At 39.7% G+C, this 23,713-nt stretch overlaps 1 protein-coding gene across 2 annotated transcripts in view; it reads left to right on the forward strand.

The window, feature by feature from the left end:
* melk (maternal embryonic leucine zipper kinase) overlaps window positions 1-23,713 on the forward strand; it is a 95,597-nt gene that overhangs the window by 55,679 nt on the left and 16,205 nt on the right. For both annotated transcript variants that reach the window (XM_063069221.1, XM_063069220.1), the window contains 5 exons: window positions 7,261-7,347; window positions 14,964-15,089; window positions 16,637-16,765; window positions 17,725-17,950; window positions 20,994-21,090. In XM_063069221.1, coding sequence (XP_062925291.1) covers window positions 7,261-7,347; window positions 14,964-15,089; window positions 16,637-16,765; window positions 17,725-17,950; window positions 20,994-21,090 — 665 coding nt within the window. The remainder of the gene's footprint in view (window positions 1-7,260; window positions 7,348-14,963; window positions 15,090-16,636; window positions 16,766-17,724; window positions 17,951-20,993; window positions 21,091-23,713) is intronic.

The following is a 23,713-nucleotide window of genomic DNA, read 5'->3' on the forward strand; positions in this document are numbered from 1 at the left end:
ACGACTCCGATTGGGTGATAACTTTTATGGGTAGTCCCCGGTCCGCCAGGTCCAACGTTGTCTCTTCCACTGTAGTGTAGGTTTTTGTCCCTTCATCGTAAAAGACTCTTAGCCGAGCTGGATACAGGGTCTGCAATCTGATGTTGCTTTCCTTCAGGACCCTCCGCGTTTCCGCATATTCCTTCTGTCTGGCAAGGATCCCCAGTGCGTAATCATGGTCAAAGCTGATTTTACAGTTGCTCCACATGAAACCTTTCTTTTGCCATGCCAGTTTAAGCACCTCTTCCTTTGTTGTGTAACTGAGAAATCTGACTAGAATCGATCTGGGCTGGGCACCTGCCGGAGGCTGTGGTGCCAATGAACGATGGGCCCTTTCTATCTGTAGGTCTTTTGCGTCCGGTATGTCAAGGTTCTCTGTAAGCAGCTTCTCCATGAAGGGAATCATCAATCCGGGTTTACCTTCAGTTCCTTCGGGAACTCCGTAGATCCTCACATTTTCCCTCCTTGAGCGGCCTTCTTAGTCTATTACCTTCCACTGGAGCTGCTCTTGTAGCTTTAGCATTTCTGCTATCACTTCCTCTGCGTTTTGCAGCCTCTCCTCAGTCCCTACAATCCTCGCTTCAGCTTCATCTAACCTCAAATTAATTTTTACTATTTCTCCTTTAATATTTTCCAGCTGTTTGTTGTTATCTTGTCGGAACTCACGAATCTCTCTGAGAATCAAAGTCAGATTCACCGATTCTTCTTCAGTACCTCCGTCCTGGCTAGCCGTGGGGGAGCTGGGCCCCTCGTCTTGCTGTGTCTCTTTGTATTTATCAGCCTTCTGAGCAGACTTTTTATTCTTGTTCTTAGACATCATCCTTGCCCCTTTTATTGATATATAATGCTAACTATTTGTTTAATTTCGACTTTGGGGCAGTTTACCTTTTTTGTCAAGAGACCTTTCCCTACACCGCCAGTCCCTTGATGACCCGGAAGTCCTCCCATTTTAAGCAACCTGATAAAATAATTAAGACTTTTATTTGGAATGGTAAATGCCCACGCTTAAACTTTAACAAATTACATTTGCCAGTTGAAGCGGGGGGCGGATCTTAGGTTTGCCAAAGTTAATATACTATTACTATGCCTTTACTCTTAAGCACTTAGCACATTGGTCTCTCCCTCCGGAGAGAGCGCCTCCTTGGTATCGTATTGAGAGTTCTGCTCTTCCTCCCATCCCTCCATTTTGTCTATCAAGTTACCTCCTGAGGCACGGTCTCACCCAATTATATCGCATGTGCATTTGTTTTGGAATAAGCTAGTCAGATTATTTAAATTTAATCCATATTTGAATGAAGCCTCGAGTATCTGGATGAATCCAAAGTTGTGTATTGATAAGTCTCCTTTCTTCTGGAGGGAATAGCAAGGGAAAGGTGTAATTAAATTGGGAGACCTTGATAATGGTGACAGTTTAAAATCTTTTAATCAATTAACCCAACAGTACGATATCTCTAGGTCACAATTTTGGAGATATCTTCAACTGCGTCATTTGCTACATACAACTTTTGGTTCTACACAGCAACCCCCACAAGATGCTACGATACTGTCTACTGTACTGGCTGCATATGGTAAAGGTCATGAAGCCTCAATATTATTCAGCTTTAACACAAATCTCTGGGGACAAATTTCTGTTGGGTCTTAAAGAGCATGGGAAAAAGAACTGATTGTGACATTTGAGACAAAGGAGTGGGACAAAATTTGCAAAAATGTCAAAACAATGTCAAGAGACCTTATTCAGTTTAAGACTCTACAATGTTTTTATTGGACTCCAACAAGGTGACATAGATTTGGGTTGGAAAAATACCCCTAAATTCTGGTGCTGTGAGGTGCTGTGAGGTGGATAAAGGGAACTTAGTACATGCACTCTGGTCCTGTCCCAGAATTCAAGAATTTTGGATTATGAAACATAACTATATTGGTGAAGTTTCAGGTATTCAACTCCGTTTCTGCCCCAGACTTTTTGTCTTGGAAAACACACTTGGGTTACTTGGGGATAAACACTCTCAAAATTGGATCCAGACAACTATAATAATAAGAAGACAAATTATATGTAGAGGTTGGAGGAACTTGTTGGGGGCGGGCGGGGGGGGAAACCATCATTTCAGGAGTGGACCACAGAAAGCCAAAGTGGCAGCTTTTGAACGCATGTCTTACAAACAGTTCGATAGATTGGACATTATAAACAAAAATGGGGCAAATATTTAGGTTTCCTGGGGGGGGGGAAATAGTGGTGAATGTGTGGTGAAGCATATTGCTGAATGGCAGTCTTTTATGCTATTAGAGGTCTAAATAAACACACATGGCTATTATATTGATATTTATTTCTGCCATTTTTTTATTTTATGGATAAATTTATGTTTTGTAAACTATGATTTATATATTTTCAACACTAACTCAAGGGTTCGGGGAAAAATTTGTAAAAAAATTCAAAATTTAAATCATAAAAAAATAGAAGAACAGTGGAAGAGATCTGTGGTTCATAAGCATTTGCATGGACTAGTTGAACTAAATAACCTGTTTCATGGTTATATGCTTCATATCTATGAAGTACACTATTTTGATTTATTGTTTTCAGTTAATTATTTTTTAAAACATAATGATCTTCCGCATCTATATCCCAGATAGAATGCAGAATTGTGTAGAGTCAAAACCAAAAGTTGAAATGTAGAAAATGATACAACATTTCATTATGGGAGAGCTTGAATCCATACCTCACCTAAAGAAATCTTGTTGGCTTCAAATAAACTGAGGTAGATGGTATATTAAAAAAGATAGCATACTTAAGCAACAATTCAAGACAGCTGCAGAAGAACACCTCAATGAAAATGTAACAACACCTATTTGGGACAGATTTAAATATGCTATACAACAATCAGCAGAGGAGATAATCCCCGTACAAGAAATCCAACACACCAACAAGGGGTAGATAACCCAAGAAATTCTTGATCTGATGGAACAAAGAAGGTTAGTGAAGAATAATGAAATGCCGTACAGAGAGCTAGACAGACAGACCAGACAATTGTGCAATATTGCAAAGGAAGAATGGCTGAATCAAAAATGCAATGAAGTAGAAGGCCATATTAACAACAGCAAAGAAATGCACAAGAAAATTTAAGGAAATTGCTGGAGTTAAGAAAACCACCTCTACAGGATGCATAAGATCAGTAGACGGATCCATACTAACAGATCCAAATAAAGTATGTGAGAGGTGGATTTGGTATACAGAGCAGCTGTTTAAGGATAATAGAGAGGAACACCCAGATATTAAACACCCTAATTCCGGCCCACCTATTACCAAAGAAGAAATAACTAAAGCAATGAAAAGCATGAAACAGCATGGACCTGATGAAATTTCAGTGGAAATGATACAAACCCTAGAAGATCTGGGCATAGATATTCTTTTCGAACTGTTTAATGGTAAATATGAATCTGGTGTATTTGCCTGACAATTTCTTGAAATCGGTATTTATAACTGCCAAAAATTCCTGGAACGATTGACTGCAAAAATTATAGAACAATCAGTCTTATGAGTCACATAATAAAGATTTTGTTGAGAATTGTTCTGAGTCAAATTAGAAACAAGTTAAGGCTAGAAACTTCTAAACTGCAATATGGATTTATTGAGGATAGGAAACCAATTTTCATACTACGATTGCTTTCAAAAAGGGCAATTGAATATCAAAGTTGTGTCTTTTTATGTTTTATTGATTTCACTGAAGCATTTGACAAAGTGCAACATGAAAAATTATTTCAAATTCTCGCTAAACTAAACATTGACGGAAGGGACCAACAACTGCTTCAAAATTTATATTGGAACCAAATGGCGGCAGTAAAAATTGATGATAATATAAGCAGTTGGACTAAAATTCAAAGCGGAGTTAGACAGGGATGCGTTGCCTCACCAGAATTAATAGTGAAATGATTCTCAGAGAAATAAAAGACCTAGATGGGATAAAAATTGGAGGTGTTAACATCAACAGTATAAGATATGCAGGCAATACTTCTGCAAGTGCTGCAGAAGACCTACCTCCTAGACAAGTAGTACAAACAAGTGCAGATTTTGGTCTAACCATCAACTGTATATATAAAAAAAAGCCAAATGTGTGGTAATATCAAACCAGCAGGATACTCCCAACTGCCAATTGTTCATCGCTAACCAAGAGATTGAACAAAAAACCCGCTTTAATTACCTTGGTAGCTTTATATCACAAGATGCTAGAAGTAAAGTGGAAATAAAAAGAAGAATTGCCATTGCCAAAACCAACTTCCAAAAATTGAAACCCATTTTTACCAACAGACACATTTCTATAACAACAAGGTTTAGGCTACTAAAATGTTACATCTGGTCAATGTTGCTGTATGCTTCCGAATCATGGACTATAACACCAGAACTCCAAAGAAACTTAGAAGCAACTGAAATATGGTTTCTTAGAAGAATGCTGAAAATATCATATAGAGATAGGGTAACTAATGAGACAGTACTCCAACATGCCCATACAAAAAGATCTTTAATGAGAACATCGAATGAGAGGAAACTTAAATTCCTGGGCCATGTCATCAGAAAGGGAGAAATAGAATGCCTTACATTACAAGGCCGTATGCCTGGGAAACGCAGAAGAGGAAGGCAAAGAAGAAAATATACGGACACTGTGAAAGAACTGACAGATCTAAGTGTGCGAGATACCATTGACGCTGCGTGGGATCGTTCGATGTGGAAAGCCATGATTGCCCAAGCGTGTAACATGCAAGGCACATGAAGAAGAAGAAGATGGTAGCATTTAAATTTGTGCCAAAACTTTTGAATGAAGGTCATTTGAATTAAGCAAGTCTTTGGGATTGATTTTGTATCAGTATTCACTGAGATTCAAGAATGAGGAAACTCAAAAACAAAAGAAAGCTCCAAGTATTTTTTTACACTTAATTTTGTTTTGGTTTATTATGAAAGATAAAACTACTTATGATTGTAGACTACTTTCAGTAGATCACAGTTAAGCAAATTGATCTGGTAGAAGCAGTAAAAAATTCATGGAGATCCGAACCTGTGAAATTTGCTTCTAGGGTTATTGTTTGAAGAAGTAAAACCAATGTACAAGGTTACACTGGATAGGCAGATGATATAGATCATAAAAGGGTGGGTAATTATCATCAGAATTATAAGCTGCCGTGTTGGGTAAACGTGTATTTCTATGCATATTGTATCATTTTGAAATGTAACATTTTATGTTCCCTTTCACTGTGGAAGCGGGCCATCTCAAAGCTGTCATGCAAATTATTTTTTAGTACAAGCTGTTTGGGTAATCAACATTTGCTCTGCAGAATTCACAAATGACTGCCCAAAAATTTGAGATAAGGAGTAAAATTTGCCAAAGACTTCTGGAACAGTTGAGACTAAGAGATTATAGAAATTGTAACTGTTGCAAAATATTATTGTGACCTAAAAGTGTTGATCTCAAAACTTCCATTTGGATCAATTTTACAGTGAATACCAATTCCTTCCCCTTTGTGTAAAACAGATATAATGATAGTTAAACAAAACTGTTAGACACCTAAGTAGACAGAAAATTGAAGAAGGTTGCAGATGTTGCAAGGTTTATTTTGATGGGTTAATTTAGATATTCACATTGAAATCATCCAATGGGTTTTACAGGAAGTAAATTATTCAGAAAATAAAGTCAGTAAACAAAGTGCAGTTATTCTTGCAGGATAACTTGTTACACAAGTTTGATTATTGATCAAACTTCATTAGAACCAAATACAGGTTTGATTCTGATACAAGTAGCCCTAGTATCTAGCAACACACATCAAAGTTGCTGGTGAACGCAGCAGGCCAGGCAGCATCTCTAGGAAGAGGTACAGTCGACGTTTCAGGCCGAGACCCTTCGTCAGGACTAACTGAAGGAAGAGTGAGTAAGGGATTTGAAAGTTGGAGGGGGAGGGGGAGATCCAAAATGATAGGAGAAGACAGGAGGGGGAGGGATAGAGCCAAGAGCTGGACAAGTGATTGGCAAAAGGGGATACGAGAGGATCATGGGACAGGAGGTCCGGGAAGAAAGACAAGGGGGGGGGGACCCAGAGGATGGGCAAGAGGTATATTCAGAGGGACAGAGGGAGAAAAAGGAGAGTGAGAGAAAGAATGTGTGCATAAAAATAAGTAACAGATGGGGTACGAGGGGGAGGTGGGGCCTAGCGGAAGTTAGAGAAGTCGATGTTCATGCCATCAGGTTGGAGGCTACCCAGACGGAATATAAGGTGTTGTTCCTTCAACCTGAGTGTGGCTTCATCTTTACAGTAGAGGCCGTGGATAGACATGTCAGAATGGGAATGGGATGTGAAATTAAAATGTGTGGCCACTGGGAGATCCTGCTTTCTTTGGCGGACAGAGCGTAGATGTTCAGCAAAGCGGTCTCCCAGTCTGCGTCGGGTCTCACCAATATATAAAAGGCCACATCGGGAGCACCGGATGCAGTATATCACCCCAGTCGACTCTCAGGTGAAGTGTTGCCTCACCTGGAAGGACTGTTTGGGGCCCTGAATGGTGGTAAGGGAGGAAGTGTAAGGGCATGTGTAGCACTTGTTCCGCTTACACAGATAAGTATCTATATACTTTAATCAAAATTGAATCATCTCATCTATAGCTATTTTTCTGTAGTCTGGCTTGAAATCATATGCATATTTTCCTATATGCTATGTCTTGACATCAATGAAACGAGGGCACCAAGAGATCTGTGTTGTATTAAAGTAACTTTTTTTTAAATAGTGAAGGCCCAAGATAAAGAAGCTAAGGAAAATGTTACTTCCACTTGTAATGTCTGATCCTTAATGTTTCTGTGTACTCTTTCAAAACAACCAGTTTTAAGTAAACACAAAATACTCTGCAGATGCTGGGGTCAAAGCAACACTCACAACACACTGGAGGAACTCAGCAGGTCGGGCAGCATCCGTGGAAACGATCAGTCAACGTTTCGGGCTGGAACCCGGAGTCCTGAGTCGGCCTGAAATGTTGATTGATCGTTTCCACGGATGCTGCCCGACCTGCTGAGTTCCTCCAGCATGTAGTGAACCAATTTTAAGTTTTGTAATATTGCAATAGTGTTAATGCATTAATCTACCAGTAAATATAAGTTACAGAATGCATTTTGTACATTGCAAACTTAACGCATTGAACAACATTCTAACTATATTATATCTTAACTTTTTTTTCTTGACTGTTTACATTTCAAGATTGACCGTCTTGATGAGGACTGCATTACAGAGCTGTCAGTGTTCTTCAAATGCTCCAAAAAGCACATGTCCAGCTTGGTATCAGAGGTATGAATCTCCCTCCAAAGTTGTTCATTTTTGATCTTCAATAAATGAATTCATCCTATTCTAGAGCCTGAATTACATTTGTCTTTTTTTATTGTTGTTCTCAGTATTAAAGGAAGATTTAACATTTTTTATTGCAGCCTTACTATCTCCATTAAAATTTAAGATGATCAAGTTTACTTATCTTAACAGCTACAATGTTGTAGATGCTTAACTAAATCTAAGTGTTAGTCTTTTTATTTTCTTATAGCAAGCAGTCGAGAAGAGGACTAGCTCTTCATTCATAAAAATGCTAAATCTCTGTCTAACAACAAAAATTTCATTACATCCTTTATTCTATTGTGGTTCAACTGCAGAAAATTCACTGCTGTATTATTAAGGTATGACCTGTACGAAAAGATTGGGCTGTACCTGAGCTCGGGAGGATCAATTTTCTTGTGGGCAGGTTTGCTGGAGCTTTTGGAGAGTGTTTAAATTGATTTGGCAGGGGGATGGGAACCCGAGTGATAGGCCAAAGGATGGGGCAGTTGGTATAAATGTAGATGCAGTGTGTATTGAGACTGCGGAAGGATAAGCAGATAATAGAGGAAAATTGCAGATAGTGGGTTGGGTTGAAGTGTGCCTTTTAAACTAAATAGTAGGTTCGTGGGGTAAAATTTAAAATGGTGACGAATGCAGGACTGAAGATGTTCTATTAGAATGCATGTAGTATACAGAATAAGGTGGCTGGCCTTGTAGCACAGTTAGAGATTGGCAGGAACGATGTTGTAGGCATCACTAAGTTGTGGCTGAAAGAAGATCACAACTGGGAGCTTAACATCCAAGGATACACATTGTATTGAAAGGACAGGCAGGTAGGCAGAGGAGGCATGGTGGCTCTGTTGGTATAAAATGAAATTAAATCCTTAGAGATGACATAGCGTCAGAAGATGTCGAATCCTGGTATGTAGAGTGAAGAAACTATAAGGGAGATAGAAAAGACGTATAAAAGGCAATGTTACGATGGACGTGGGGGAATTCAATATGCAGGTAGCTTGAGAAAATCAGGTTGGTACTGGATCCCAAGAGAAGGAATTTGTAGAATCCCTACAAGATGGCTTTTTGGAGCAGCTTGTGATTGAGCCCACTAGGGAAATGGAAATTCTGGATTAGATATTTTGTAATGAACCAAATTTGGACATCTATGGAAAAGAGTACAGTTTACATTTTGAACCGAGACTCTTCATCAGACCTGCTGAGTTCCTCCAGCACTTTTTGTGTGTGTGTGTGTGTGTGTGTGTGTGTGTGTGTGTGTGTGTGTTGCTTGGATTTCCAGCATCTGCAGACTTTCTCAAATTTAATTAGCGATCTTAAAGTAAAGGAAGCCTTAAGAGGCAGTGATCATAACAAAATTCACCCTGCAGTTTGAGAGGGAGATGATAAAATCAGGTGTATCAAAATTACAGTGGAGTAAAAGCAGTTAAAGAGGCATAAGAAAGGAGCTGGCCAAAATTGATTGGTAGGGGACACTAGCAGGGATGACAGCACTGGAGTTGGTGTGCGAACACTATGTGCAGCTTAAATGCAAATGATTGTCTTGGGTGATTCTCTTGCAAGCGCAAGACCTTGTTGGACATTGTTAGTGTAAAATGTTGTAAGTCCACTTCTCCTCTTTATTGGTGAGACAGATGGTGAGGGAGCTGAGTGGCTTTGGTTGTAGCGAGGATTAGGCCTCATGCTGCAGGCTTGTTTTTGTTTTTTTTTTTCAGTATTCCAGGAGAAGAGATGCTGGAGCCAGTGTAGTGTGGCATCCATGCTGGGTTGGGGTCTGGCCCCTCCCGTGTTTGATCGGTGGAGTGACATGCTGGATTGCATGTGTGCATGTGTACGTTCCTCTGCTTGTTCTTACCAGTGATTCCCATGCAGCATCAATTCACAGGGCGTTTCACTTAGTGTGACTATGTTTTACTGCTATCTTGTATGAGCCTTGTGTTGTGTATGACTGTGGATACTGTATTTTGCACTTTGTCCCCGGAGGAGAACTGTTTCATTTGGATGTATTCTTGTATGTTTGAATGATAATTAAACTTGAACTTGAAAAGATTTTCAGATATTTAAAGAGGAGTAAGGGTGAATATTGTACCACTGGAAAATGAGATTAGAGAGATAGCAATGTGGAACAAAGAAATGAAGGATGGATTTGGTTGATGGAATTGACGGCCTTGTAGCCAAGTTTGCCATTGATATGATGATAGGTAGGGAGGAGGGTGATGTTGAGGAAGCAAGAAGTCTGCAGAAGGACTTGGACAGATTAGGAGAATGGGTCAAGAAATGGCAGGTAGAATACAGAGTCAGGAAGTGTATGGTGATGCACTTTGGTCAAAGGAATAAAGGAGTTGACTGTTTTCTAAACTGGGAGAAAGTTCAAGAATCTGAGGTGTAAAGGAACTTAGGGGATCCTGCACAAGGACTCCCAAAGGTTAACTTGTGGGTTAAGTTGGTGGTAAGGAAGATAAAAGCAGTGTTAGCATTCATTTTGAAAGGACTAGAATATAAAAGCAAGAATGTGATGCTTGGGCTTTTTAAGGGATTGATCAGACCATGCTTGGAGTATTGTGAGCAGTTTTGGGTTCTTTATCTAACATGGATGTGCTGACATTGGAGGGGGTCTAGAAGAGGTTCATAAGAAAGATCCCAGACATGACAGACTTGATGTAGGAGGAGCATTAGATGGTTCTGAGTATGTGCTTACAAGGGCTTAGAAGAATGGGGGGGGGTAGGGGTGGGAAATCTTAATGAAATCTATTGAATATTGAAAGGCTTAGATAGAGTGGATGTTTCCGAAAGTGGGAGTGTCTAGTATCAGAGGGCACAGCCTCAGAATAAATGGACTTCCCTTGAGAACAGAGATGAGGAATTTATTTAACCAGATGATGCTGAATATGTGGAATTCATTGCCACAGATGGCTGTTGAGGCCAAGTCATTGGATATATATAAAGTGGAGGTTGATACATTCTTGTTTCATAAGGGTGTCAAAGATTACAGGCAGAAGAATTTGGTTGAGATGGGTAATAAATTAGCCATGATTAGCAGAGCAGACTCGATGGGCCAAATTGCCTAATTCTACTTCTATGTCTTATTGTCTTGAAGGTTTAGTAGAGTGGCGGGGGGACAGTGGGAGGAGGACAAGCTGAAAGAAGATAGGTGAAGCTAGGTGGGGTGGGAGAACTAAAGGGCTGGAGATGAAGGAATCTAGAAGGAGAGGAGAATAGACCATAGGAGAAAGGGAAGGAGGGAACACAAGATGGCAGGTGAGAAGAGGTAAGAGGCCAGAGAGGTGAATAGAAGGGGAGAGGAGAAGGGGAATTTTTACTTGAAGGAGACATCAATGTTCATGAAATCAGGTTGGAGGCTACCTAGACGGAATATGAAGTCCACCCTGAGAGTGGCCTCATCATGGCAGAATACAAGGCTATGGACCAACATGTTGGAACAGGAATAGGAATTAAAATAATTAGCCACTTGGAAATTATGCTTTTTGCGGATGGAGTGGAGGCGTTTGACAAATTTGTCCCCCAATTTATGACTGGTCTCACCAATATAGAGGAGGTCACATTGGGAGCACAGGATTTGTGGGTAAAGTGTTCATCACCTGGAAGGACTGTTGAAGACCTTCAATCAAGGTGAATGGGCAGGTGTAGTATTTCTCTCACTTGCAGGGATATGTGCTGGGAGGGAGATTAGTGGAGAGGGAGGTATGGACAAGGGAATCACAGAAGGAGCGATCCCTATGAAAAGTAGTGTCCCTTGTGTTATCTGGTCCCTTAGAATACCTTACAATAATTTATCCACTACTGACATTAGGCTCAAAGGCCTATAATTTCCCATCTTATTCTTAGAGTCTTCTTTAAACAGCTTCTCATCATTAGCTCTCCTCCAATTGTCTGACAGCTCACCAGTGGCTAAAGACGTTTTAAATACTGCTGCTGGGGATCCCTGCGATTTCTGCACTAGCATCCCACAAGGTCCAAAGGAGCCTCAGTACTTCACGCAATTGTATCAATTTCATCATGCCACCTATTTTTAACCTGCAAATGCATCTTTGGTTTTCTAATAAATTTGTTTCTACTATCTGAATGCAGTCATTGGTTATGGGAATTAGTTTGAAATTGAACCCCTGATTCTAGCTTGAGCATTTGATTTTATTGCATTGAAGGTACACCTGCTATAACTAAACCATTAAAGGCTAACGGTCAATTTGGATGCTATTAAATGGAGTCTACTTTCTAATTTGAATGACCCACTGTCTTAAGTCTTTTCTTTAAATGAAAACCATTGCATTGTTCAATTTAATTCACAGATGGAAGTTCATTTGGGTTCTATTCCACTAGCAGTAATTTAAGCCCGACAGAATGTCTACATTAGAGAAATGATGATTCTATATCAAATATCATTGGTTACTTTAGGCATAATTTCTTGGTTTAATGAGATAGAAAAGTAATTGGTGAGGAATGGATGAGGTATAGTTGTGTCTTAAGAACACAAGAAAATGGTAGCAGGAGTGGGCTACCCTGTGCCAGGTCTCCATGATTCTTGATTTCACAGTCTTTCAAAAGTGTATCCCCCTCCACTTTAAATACTTCGGATGATCTGCCCCTGAGAACTCTCTGGAATAGAAAATCCTAAGTATTCGCTGCCCCTTTGTGAGAGCCAATTTCTATGTGTTTTAAGTTGTTTTAAAGTTGAAAGGTTAACTAGTATAGTGATTGGTTATTCAAAACCAATAGGAACCAGTCTTGACCAAATTGTTCCCATCTTGTTAAATATGAATTAGTTTGGTCTTATTTACCATCAGGTTAACAAACTTGGTAACCAGTTATACGGATCCTGAGCTGGGAATAAAACCCAACTAGTTTTAATAAAGGGGTTACTTTTAAAATTTACAGTATTTTAGAATTATCCCTGCAAATTGCAATGTAAAAAATGTAATTCTGTGATGAAAGAAAGAATAAGATTTGTAGACCAGTTAGGGAAGCAGTAGTCCATTATGAGGGGTCTGATAATAGAAATGTGGTTTTGGCACATTCGTGCACAAACTTCATATTCCTTGATTTCCCCTAATATCTAAAAAGCTATTTATATCTGGCTAATTTGAGATCCAGCAAGGGAAACATCGTTTCTCCACCTACCTTGTCAAACTCCAATCCTCCTGCCTCCAGGAAGAAAAAGGCAGGTCAGATGACCTTTCCTGTCATTCCAGGAATCAATTTGATAAAACCTTACGGTACTTCCTCTACCACAATGTCAGACCTGGAAACAATGCTACAGATGTGGTCTCACCAGAGCTGTATATAAATGGAGCAAGACATTTCTAACATTACGGTACAGCAGACTATTTGCTGAAATTGAATGTTATATTTTCACGATCTGTGTACAACACCCAGATCTTTCTGAACACCAGCACTTCCCAATCTTTCACCATTTCTTTTTAAAAAAAGTGTAATTTTTCTATTTTTTAAATGAATGATCCCACATTTTTCCACATTGTATTTCATGTGTTATGTCTTTGCTTATCACTTAGACAATAGGTGCAGGAGTAGGCCATTCAGCCCTTTGAACCAGCACCACCATTCACTGTGATCATGGCTGATCATCCACAATCAGTACCCTTTTCCTGCCTTCTCCCCATATCCCTTGACTCCGCTATCATTAAGAGTTCTATCTAACTCTTTTCTGAAAGAATCCAGAGAATTGGCCTCCACTGCCTTCTGAGGCAGAGCATTCCACAGAACCACAACCCTCTGTGTGAAAAAGTTTTTCCTGAACTCCGTTCTAAATTGTCTACCTCTTATTCTTAAACTGTGGCCTCTGGTTCTGGACTCCTGCAACATCGGGAACATGTTGCCTGCCTCTAGCGTGTCCAATCCCTTAATAATCTTACATGTTTAAATCAGATCCCCTCTCATCCTTCTAAATTCCAGTGTATACAATCCCAGTCGCTCCAATCTTTCAACATATGACAGTCCCGCCATCCCGGGAATTAACCTCGTGAACCTATGCTGCACTCCCTCAATAGCTAGAATGTCCTTCCTCAAATTTGGAGACCAAAACTGTACACAATACTCCAAGTGTGGTCTCACCAGGGCCCTGTACAACTGCAGAAGGACCTCTTTGCTCCTATACTCAATGCCCCTTGTTATGAAGGCCTGCATGCCATTAGCTTTCGTTACTGCCTGTTGTACCTGCATGCTTGTTTTCAGTGACTGATGAACAAGGATACCTAGATCTTGTTGTACTTCCCCTTTTCCTAACTTGACACCATTCAGATAGCCTGTCTATATCCTCCTGAAGCCTCTCTTCTAAAAAGTCCTCACTGCAATCTACCTTTGTATCAGCAAACAGAAATAAATTACACTTGGGGGCTTCATGAAATCAGTGATCAAAATTTTGAGCATCTTGGGCACCACTGGTCACATCTTCCCTCTTCCAGTTTCTGTTTGCTAACCAATTCTTGATCCATGCCTGTATTTTACCAATACGGTGCATCTTCTTCATGGGCCTTTAGCTCCCAGTGGAACACAGACCACTGATGACCTCCCATCTCCATCATCCAAAGTTGGTGGTATGGTTGGAGTTGATCAATGTTTCTGTAATCATTGCATACACTCTACAGGGGATTGGCCTTTACAGCTTCACCAGAGCCCCATTGGCTGGCCTTACCCATTTCCATCTCTCTCGTCGGGGGGTGTTAGGTTGGACTTCGAAAGGCACCAATACTGTGCTCTTCACTTTTACTTAATCTGTCTCTTGCACAGTGTTGTAGAGGTTCTTCTTTGAGTTCATAAGCACCACATTAACTGGTTCAATCTTATTTACTGTAAGTTAAAGCATAAAAAATGCTTAACGGATTTGTCAGACATAACTTTCCTTGGACAAATTTGTGTTGCTTTTGCCCAAAGCTATTGTTATTATGTAAGCACACTGTTTCTAATTTGCCAATAATAGTTTTCAGCATCTTCCTTAATGTTTGATATCCAACTGGCCCAAAGTTGTCAGATTTTCTCCCTTGCCTTGTCTTACTACAAACTGCTGAGACCATACAGGAGTATTATATAATGGGGAAAATATATACTTGCCTTACAAAATAAATTAAGTGTAATGCTAATATCCTAGTAACATTAAATCATTGATTAATTTTGGTTGTCCATCGTATCCAACAATGACAGTAAACCTGTGCGGGAGATTTTTTAAAGCAGAAAAGCCATTGCACTGAGGCCGCTCCCCTCTCTTGGCCTTGGAAGTCCGATTCCAGTGGTACAGGTAGTCTTCACAACTGGGTCTTCCTTGGTTGCAGTGGATGACCATGACTATTTTTGTGCCTTGTCATGCCCTTTGCTTTCCATGCTGTATTGGTTGGTGGATCTCACTGTTGAACTCATCTGTCCAGTCCGCTGGAGCCGACTTTGCGTCCTAGGACCGGCATGTCCCTATCACTCCAGGGTATGAACGCCGCCTGCCACAGTAGTGATTCGTGGTGTGGCCTGTGTCATTAAATCATAATTGTTATTGGAAACGTGTATTAGTTCAAATACAGCTTCCTTTTACACAATAGATCAAGTTTTTTACTATTTTGTTTTAGTGGAAATACGATAGAATAACTGCTGCATACCTACTGCTGTTACACAAGAAAATCCATGGAAAGTCAGTCCGCTTATTCTCTTGTGCTGAGAAGCAGCAGGTATCAACACCTCTAGCAGAATTGAAGGTGAGGAGTTCATTTAAGACTTAATTTAAAAATGTCTTAACAGTAGCTTAATTTTTTATTGCATATTACAACTACTGAAATTTTTAAAAATGCAACTTTTGAGGAAAATGCATAAATCTCTATTTTAGGTACAAATCCTTTATTTTTAATGTCCTACTTTCATGCCCCTCAAGAACCTGAGGCTCATGATAATGCGGAGTTGTCTGGCACCACTCCCTATATAATCCATTGCTACAAAAGTGGTCAGTGCTTGACTTTCAGAAGGACCACATGAAGAGGAGCTTCCTAGCCTACAGCAAAACCAATCTGTCTGCTTACAGGCAAAAAGCAAGAAACCCGAAAGAACCCAACCAACATCTAATGAACAGAGAAAGAGGAGAAAAAATAAAACACAAATCATGCTAATGATAGAAGCAAGCAAATTGAGTCCATAATCTTAAAAAAAAACAACCCATATCCCAGAGCAGCCGATGTAGGCCCAAAGCCTCAGTCTCAAATTCATCATAAAGTGGGCAAATCACCACAAAACACACAGACACAATGTGGATAGCAGCCAGAGGAGTGTCAGCGCCACGGAGATGGGAGTGAATGTCGCAATAGAGCAAGTGCAATCAGCCTGACCCTCACCTCTGGCTCCGACATCCTACCTTTCCAGTCTATCCGGGCTGGTCGTCCCCCGCACTGGGACTCAGGCCCTGCTGCAGTGATAAGTTCTCAGCCTGGACCTTACCACCCAGCCCAAAGCCATTCTCAACCTTTCCAAATCGGCTTGCTGCTTATATCAATCCTACCTTGCAGCTGGTTTAGACGGACAGACATCGAAACTCCCCTGCCTCGACTCCTCTCTGAATCGCTCGCTGCAACTGCTTCCCCGACTCTGAAACCGTGTCAGACATGTTCCGTTATGACTTTGCAATATACCAGCATGGCTCATACTTCGAGTCAGCTTCACCTTCGCTCACCCCTTCATTGCTTGTGGTGACAGTCTACCACAATTTATCTCAGAAAAGGTGTTCTTAATGATGTTTTTAGTTATACTTCTTGCCTTCCCTTCTAGTGGGAGAAACTTGGTCTCCCAATAGAATTATGAGGTAAAATTCTAAATTTGATCCTTGGTTGCATTCTATCTACTCCACTCTTCTCTCCCCCCCACCCCCCCATGAAAAGAAAGTTTCTTTTTACAAGCCTTTTTGAAAATAAATGAAGGATATAATTAGTGGATTGGCATGTAGGTTGTTTTTTCTTAAAGAGTAGGATATTATCTTGTGGAAGAATGTGAAATGGATTTTAAATGGTTTATTTCCTATGACATTGTTTCATCTTTTTGCAACAGTATTAGTGTACGTTTGAATATAGATGTTTATTTTACTGATGTGACAACTGTGCCAAACTAGTGTTTGTAATGCAAATTTTATCATGTAGGTTCTTTGAAGAACTGTTTTTCTGAGAAATTTATGGTGATCAAATGAGTATTTTTTACTTTTTGTGGTCACATTACTATTTAATGTTAGTATTTTGTAGCAAATTTATCTCCTATTTTTTATTAGTCAAAGAGAAATATAGACTTCGAAGATTTGGATGACGATCAATCCTGCATGCGTGGATCACTGGACTTTATGGATAAGTGCATCCTCAAAGAGAAATTTCCTTTTACAAACTCATCCCAAGTTACAGAGGTTGGCATAATTTTTCATTTATTTCTTTATGATCTGTTTCTTCATTTTGACAATTTCATTTTACCAAAAATAACAATATCAAATTGTAAGAATTCTTGTGTTTGGAGGAATCAAGTTCTGCATTTTTGCTCATGACTCCAGCCATTTCTGGATCCTTAAAACTGCGGGGATCTTAACTTCTCAACCAATGGCAAGTGCATTCAAAACAGCAAAATTTGGAGTAATCTGTGCTTGTTTACTTAATACAGTGACTTCTTGATCAAAGCTTCTTTCTACTGTTAACATTTCTTGATAAACTTGTCTGAGGTCAATATTAAATAATTAGCTAACCTCCATTTAAATATATCAAAATAAAGTCCTTCAACTTGGGAATCAATTACCAGATGAATCATCATGTCAATATTTCAATATTGCATGCTCAGCATGTTATTCCCCAAAAATCACAGAGATATTGGGCATTCGTATAATTCAATTAATGAGGAAAACCCAATGGATTGCTAGATTTGTTTTTCTGTGTGTAACGTCTGTCTTTGTATCTCTGGTATATCTGTATTTTACGCATGTGTGCGCGCGTACACACCCACCAAATTGACATGTTGATTTACTGCAAACTTTAATCAATTTGTACTGGTACGTTTGAAGTGTTTTAAACTATACAAAACATTTCTTCCATTTGAGATTAAGCACTAAATTGCTTCAATTTTGACTTGAGGTCAGATCGATGCCCAATATAAAAGCTGCTTCTGTATTGTTGGATCTTGTGCAGCCAATAAAATGGAGTCTGCTTAAAACTGTTTGGAAAATGCGCTGCTCATATGTTTTTCGTAGGAATAGTCTTTGTGCCAAGATGCTCATGTTTCAAGTCTCTTTATTATCATTCACAGGCATGTTGTATTTTTGAAATTCCATGAGGTTAACTCATCGATTTCTTTAAAATACTTCTTAATCTTATTACACAGCAAGCACTTAAAGATCATTCAGAAGATAATTTACAGTTTTTGGATAAACAACAAAAGCTTACTTCAATGAAATCTGGAAACAAAGAAAATATAAAGCAAATAAAAGTGAATATGAATGCCAACGATAACTTTGTGCAGCCTGAAACCAGAACACCAGTTGTTCAGAAAAGCCGTGGAAAGAAAAATCTAGTTACTCCCAGAAAAAGTGAAGATGTTCCTCATAAAGGTAACCTTTTCCATTGTTAAGATCTTAGATTTTTGTGTCGGTTATGAAACAAGAAGTGGTCCACATGGTTCAGTTTCCAGCCAATGTAGTCTGGCAGTCATAGATAAAGAAAGAGTTGTTTGTTCTGTAGAACACTGGTCCCCAACCACCGGGCCGTGAGGAAACGACATGATTTGGCGATATGAAACAATATGAGTCAGCTGTACCTTTCCTCATTCCCTGTCATGCACTGTTGAACTTGAACACCACCCCCTCAATCGGCTGGTCCGCAAGAATATTGTCAATATTAAACCGGTCCGCGGTGCAAAAAAGGTTGGGGACTCCTGCTGTAGAACAATAATAGTGTAACAGTAGGGATGTATGTACAAGCTATGAAACTGTTGCCACATTTCTTTCTGATATTTTAAATACTGATTTGCTTTATAGTGACCACTATTTTCTAGCAAGACAGATGAAACATGTTGCATTACAGAAAATCAGTATACCTCATGACAGCATAGAAATAAGACCAGGAATAAGCTAGACAGCCTCTCAAGCTAGGTCTGCCAATGAGCAAGGTCACTGCCAATCAACCATCTCAACACAATTTTTTGTCCTATCTCCATTTCCTTTGATTCCTATAGTTTTACTCAAATTTTAATGACATCAGTCTTGAGTTTCCACAGAGGGAATTCCAAAGATTTGCCATCCTTTGAGTGGTGGTGGGGTATGTGAAATTAAGACATAACTTAATGATATATCAAAATATTAAAGCATTCTTGGAATTACACAGCAAACAATGATCAAAAATGATCTTTTACCTCTGGTTTGGAACACTATTTTTGTACCTGGTCACCTAACACTGATGTGCAAGATACTATTTTTGTTCAAAATGAACATTGTCTTAATTAACTCCAGCATAAAATAATGGTTGATTTCAGAAATTTAGTTTTTGAGGAATTAGGGTTTAAGCATATTTTATTTGGAACAGAAGATATATTTTCAATTTATAAAGAACTATCCAGCACATTAGAATACAAGGAATTTAGAAATTTGGAAGAGAAGCTACAAAGAACAACTTAATTGAAAGGGTGATAGACCTGTGGCATAACTGTAGTTCAAGGACATATAGTTGTGTTTCCACAGAGAAGACATTGAGAATATACAGAAGTCGGCAATTTAACTGATTAGTGAATATTGGAGGTATTCATGAAACAGCATAAAATTTTTTTTGGTTGATTTTTGCTTCACGTGGAATAAATAACGCGCTTTAGATATTGCATAATTTAAAATTAAATGCTGATATAGAGGAATTAACTTTTTCATTGTTTTAGGATTTAAAGGAAAATGTAAAAGAAAACCCTTTAAATGTCCTGCTTCCTTCTTAACTCTTTCCAAACAAAATTATCTTTCAAACACAGAACTTGCATTAGTTTTTACTTTGCCACCAACTTCCACCTCACCCTCAAATTTATCTGGTCCATTTCTGACACTTCTCTCCCCTTTCTCGATCTCACTGTCTCTATCTCTGGAGACAGCTTATCCACTATTATAAACCCACGGACTCTCACATTTGCCTGGAATATACCTCTTCCCACCCTGTTACTTGTAAACGAGCCATCCCCTTCTCTCAATTCCTCCGTCTCCGCCGCATCTGCTCTCAGGATAAGGCTCTTCGTTCTAGAACGAAGGATGTCCTCCTTTCTCAAACGAAGGGGCTTCCTTTCCTCCACCATCAACACTGCCCTTAATCACTTCTCTTCCATTTCACACATGTCTGCTCTCACCCCATCCTCCCGACATCCTACTAGGGATAGGGTTCCTCTTGTCCTCATCTGCTACTCCTCCAGCCGCCATGTCCAGCATATAATTCTCCAGAACTTACAGCATCTCCAACAGGATCCCACCTCCAAGCACACCTCTCCCTCCCACCTACTTTCTGCTTACCATAGTGGTTGCTCCCTATGCAATTCCCTTGTCTATTCGTCCCTTCCTACTGATCTCCCTCCTGGCACTTATCCTTGAGAGTGGAACAAGTGCTACACCTGCCCCTACACTTCCTCACTCACTACCATTCAGGGCCCTAAACAGTCCTTCCAGGTGAGGTGATACCTCATCTGTGAATCTTTTGGGGTCATTTACTGGGTCCGGTGCTCCTGGTGTGGTCTCCTGTGCACTGGTGAGACCCAACGTAGATTGGGAGACTGTTTCGCTGAGCACCTATGCTCGGTTTGCAGAAAAGCGTGATCTCCCTGTGGCCGCCCATTTTAATTCCACTTCCCATTTCCATTGTGATGTGTCCATCTACGGCCTCCACCACTGTCATGATGAGGCCACACTCAGGTTAGAGGAACAACACCTTATATTCCATTTGGGTAGCCTCCAACCTATGGCATGAACATCAATTTCTCAAACATCTGGTAATACCCCCCCCCCCACACACCATTTTCCCTCCCCTTTTCCCTCTCTCACCTTATCTCCCTGCCTGTCCATTGTCTCCCTCTGGGGTTTCTCCCCCTTTTTCTTCATGGTCTTCTGTCTCTTTCACCAATCAACTTCCCAGCTCGTTACTTCATCCCTCCCCCATCAGGTTTTACTTATCACCTTGTGTTCCCCCCCCCCACCACCTTTTAAATCTACACCTCAGCATTTTTTCTCCACTCCTGCTGAAGGGTTTCAGCCTCCAGTGTTTTGTGTGTGTTGCTCGGATTTCCAGCATGTGCAGCTTTTTCTCTTGTTTGTGATTGGCTTTCACTTGCTCTTTTCCAAGTTAGAATACTTTTTCAATCCGTTCTTAAAAATTTTGTTTACTTTGAAGAAAGTTAGTATTTTAAATATCACTAAGTTATCTTGCTACTTGTACTGAATGGTAATAATACCCATCAATGACAGGAAATACATTTTTCTATTCACATACTGAGTTGTATTGGAACTTCGATTTGTTTTTGCATAACTACAAAACTTTGCTGCAAATTTTATGGTTGAGCTGAGTTTAAAGCAAATATTGAAAAGATTTTATTTTGTATTACATTTTAATTTCTTTGTCTCATTGTTTAACTGTCAGCTGTGGTCAATAGCTACAAAGAGACATCTTTAAATCAGGACTCAAACCAAGATGTCCCACAAGAACATACAGCTGCTGCATTTAGTCCAGAAAGACGGTATGTGCATACAGCAACTGTATGATTCAAAGTAAGCAGTAGAATATTTAATGATTGGGGAAATTGTTTTTGTCTTCACATACAATTATTTTCACCACAGCCTGTGAGGTGCGTGTACGTTCTCCCCTTGACCACGTGGGTTTCCTCTGGGTGCTCTGGTTTCCTCCCACAGTACAAGGGACGTACCAGTTGGTAGATTAATTGTTCATTGCTAGGTTTACATTGGGGGATTGCTGGGCGGTGTGGCTCGAAGGGCCACAAGGGCCTATTCTGTGCAATATCCCAATAAATTTTTAAAAATGCCATTTTTGGAATTAGGAATGTACGTAGCTCCTCCCATTTCAGTTCCAGTTTCCTTTCCTTAAACTACTACCGGCATTGGATATTTTCCAAATAGGAAGAACTTATGAATTCGGTACTAAATTTAAAAGTTCCCCAATACAGAAATCAGTTTTAAAGAGAAGTAAAAAATACAATTATAAAAGTATTAAATGTTAGCCTTTATCTCAAGAGCTGGAAATTGTTATCAGAGTCCAAGTTGTATCTTGATTAGAGTACTTGTTCATATCTGGGAATTGCACCTCAATGTATATATTATATACCATATAATCATATGGTCTGACACCAGTAGAGAAGTGGTTATTGGTGAACTCACAGTCCCCTGGGAAGACAACATCAGTGAAGCCCATGAGCGCAAGTTAACCAAGTATGCAGAATTAAGATCAGAGTGCAGAGACAAAGGGTGGAAGGTCTCATGCTATCCATTCGAAGTAGGCTGCCGTGGGTTTATTGCGTTCACTTTCCAGAAGTGGCTGCTTGGCTTCACTAGAAGAGTGATCAAGTCAACCAGCAGGGCTGTAGCTGAGGCAGCAGAGAAAGGATCAGCATGGGTGTGGACCAAGTATGTCCAGAGGGGCAGATAGTCAGACAGTGTATACATATCTTGCAAACCCCTCAGTAGTTGCATAGACACCTGAAGAGCAGACTATCTGTTGGATGGAAGTGACCAACAACTCTGATAGAGGCAGATGCCAAGTTTTTAAGCTCCCCAGTGGGAGGTGGTGCTTTAGCACTGCTGGCCCACCACCTTGAGGGAGTCTTGATCATAAGCAGGCCAAAACTCCTGAAGACAGGTGGCAGATCAACTGATGATCCCACTGGTGATAGCACAGGACAGTTAACATCTTAGTCCACATGTATTTTTTAACTTTGGCATTTGAAGGCATGTTAATATACATGCCTTCAAATATGTTATTTTCCTGAAATTTCCAAACAGTAAGCTTCTGCCATTTTCTTCATCCCCCTTCTGATAAGTTCACACTTATGCAGATCTTAAAACACCATCTTCTTCCAACAGGTCTAATTAATTGATAAAACCACACCCAAAGAATTGCTTTAATAGCTGGATAAGCCAAGCTCCCAGCTGCTAAAGCTAACAGTTTGAATGTCTTTCATGTGCAAACTATAAAAATCGCACTATTAAAATGTAATTAATAAAATAAATAAAACTATTTACTTGGATGTATGTTTAAATCAATCACTGAAAAGCAACTATCCAAAAGGTTGTTCGTTGAATTAGTGAATTATTTGACCTTATACTTCAGCAAACAACAGATATCCCAATATAACTGCTGGGAAACTGCAGGAAGTTGGTAATGCATAATACATCTAATACAAGAATGCATTTGGAGAACAGCTGGGAAACAACTCTGAAGAAGTTTAGTATTTCCACACCCTTGTTTGGTAGTCTGAAGTTGCCTCGAGAGAAATGATAAGAGTTCGACAAAAACTATGGCATTTCTCATGGAAGTCCACATCACTATTTTCCAAAATTTTTTTTTTACTTTGAATAAAACTTTTTGATAGGGGTGGGGCACACCATTTCACTTGATGTCTTTTCCAAATGCCCACTCAGTATCCCTTCTGGTATTTTGAACAAAGACTGTCTCTGTTCTGCATCAAGTGAAACAGTTGGTTGCAATCAAGATTCTCCTAAGTATCTTAAAGTCAGTTATCAATTAAGAAGTTTCTTAATGCAATCTATCCAGCCATCCACTATAGGATGGAAGTGATTAAAATAGGAAAAAGTGCAGAAAGGATTCACAAAAGTATTGCCTGGTTTGGATGGCTCTAAGGAGAGGTTGAATATCCTTGGTCTGTCTTCTCAGGAGTGAAAGGAGGCTGAGAAGTGACATGATAGAAGTACATAAATTATTAGAGCCATGGTAGATAAAAGTCTATAGGTAGCCACTGTTCATTTCCCATGCTGAAGGGTCTCAGCCTGAAACATCAGCTGTACTCTTTTCCATAGATGCTGCCTGGCCTATTGAGTTCCTCCAGCATTTTGAGTGAGTTGCTTGGATTTCCAGCACCTGCAGATTTTTTCTCATTAGTTCATTTACCAGGGTAGGGTTGTCGAAAACTGGAGAGTATACATGAGTGAGAAGAGCCTTAAAGGGGATCTGAGGAGCTATTTTTGTTTTAAACCATAAAGACTAGTTGGCATCTGGAATGAGGTACAAGAGATGGTGGAACTGGAACAGTAACAGCATTTAAGAAGCATCTATTCAGGTACTTGAATGACCAAGGAATGGAGAATATAGAATCATGCAGGCAAGTGGTA

Source organism: Mobula hypostoma, chromosome 16 (genome assembly GCF_963921235.1).
Source record: "Mobula hypostoma chromosome 16, sMobHyp1.1, whole genome shotgun sequence".
Lineage (NCBI taxonomy): Eukaryota > Metazoa > Chordata > Chondrichthyes > Myliobatiformes > Myliobatidae > Mobula > Mobula hypostoma.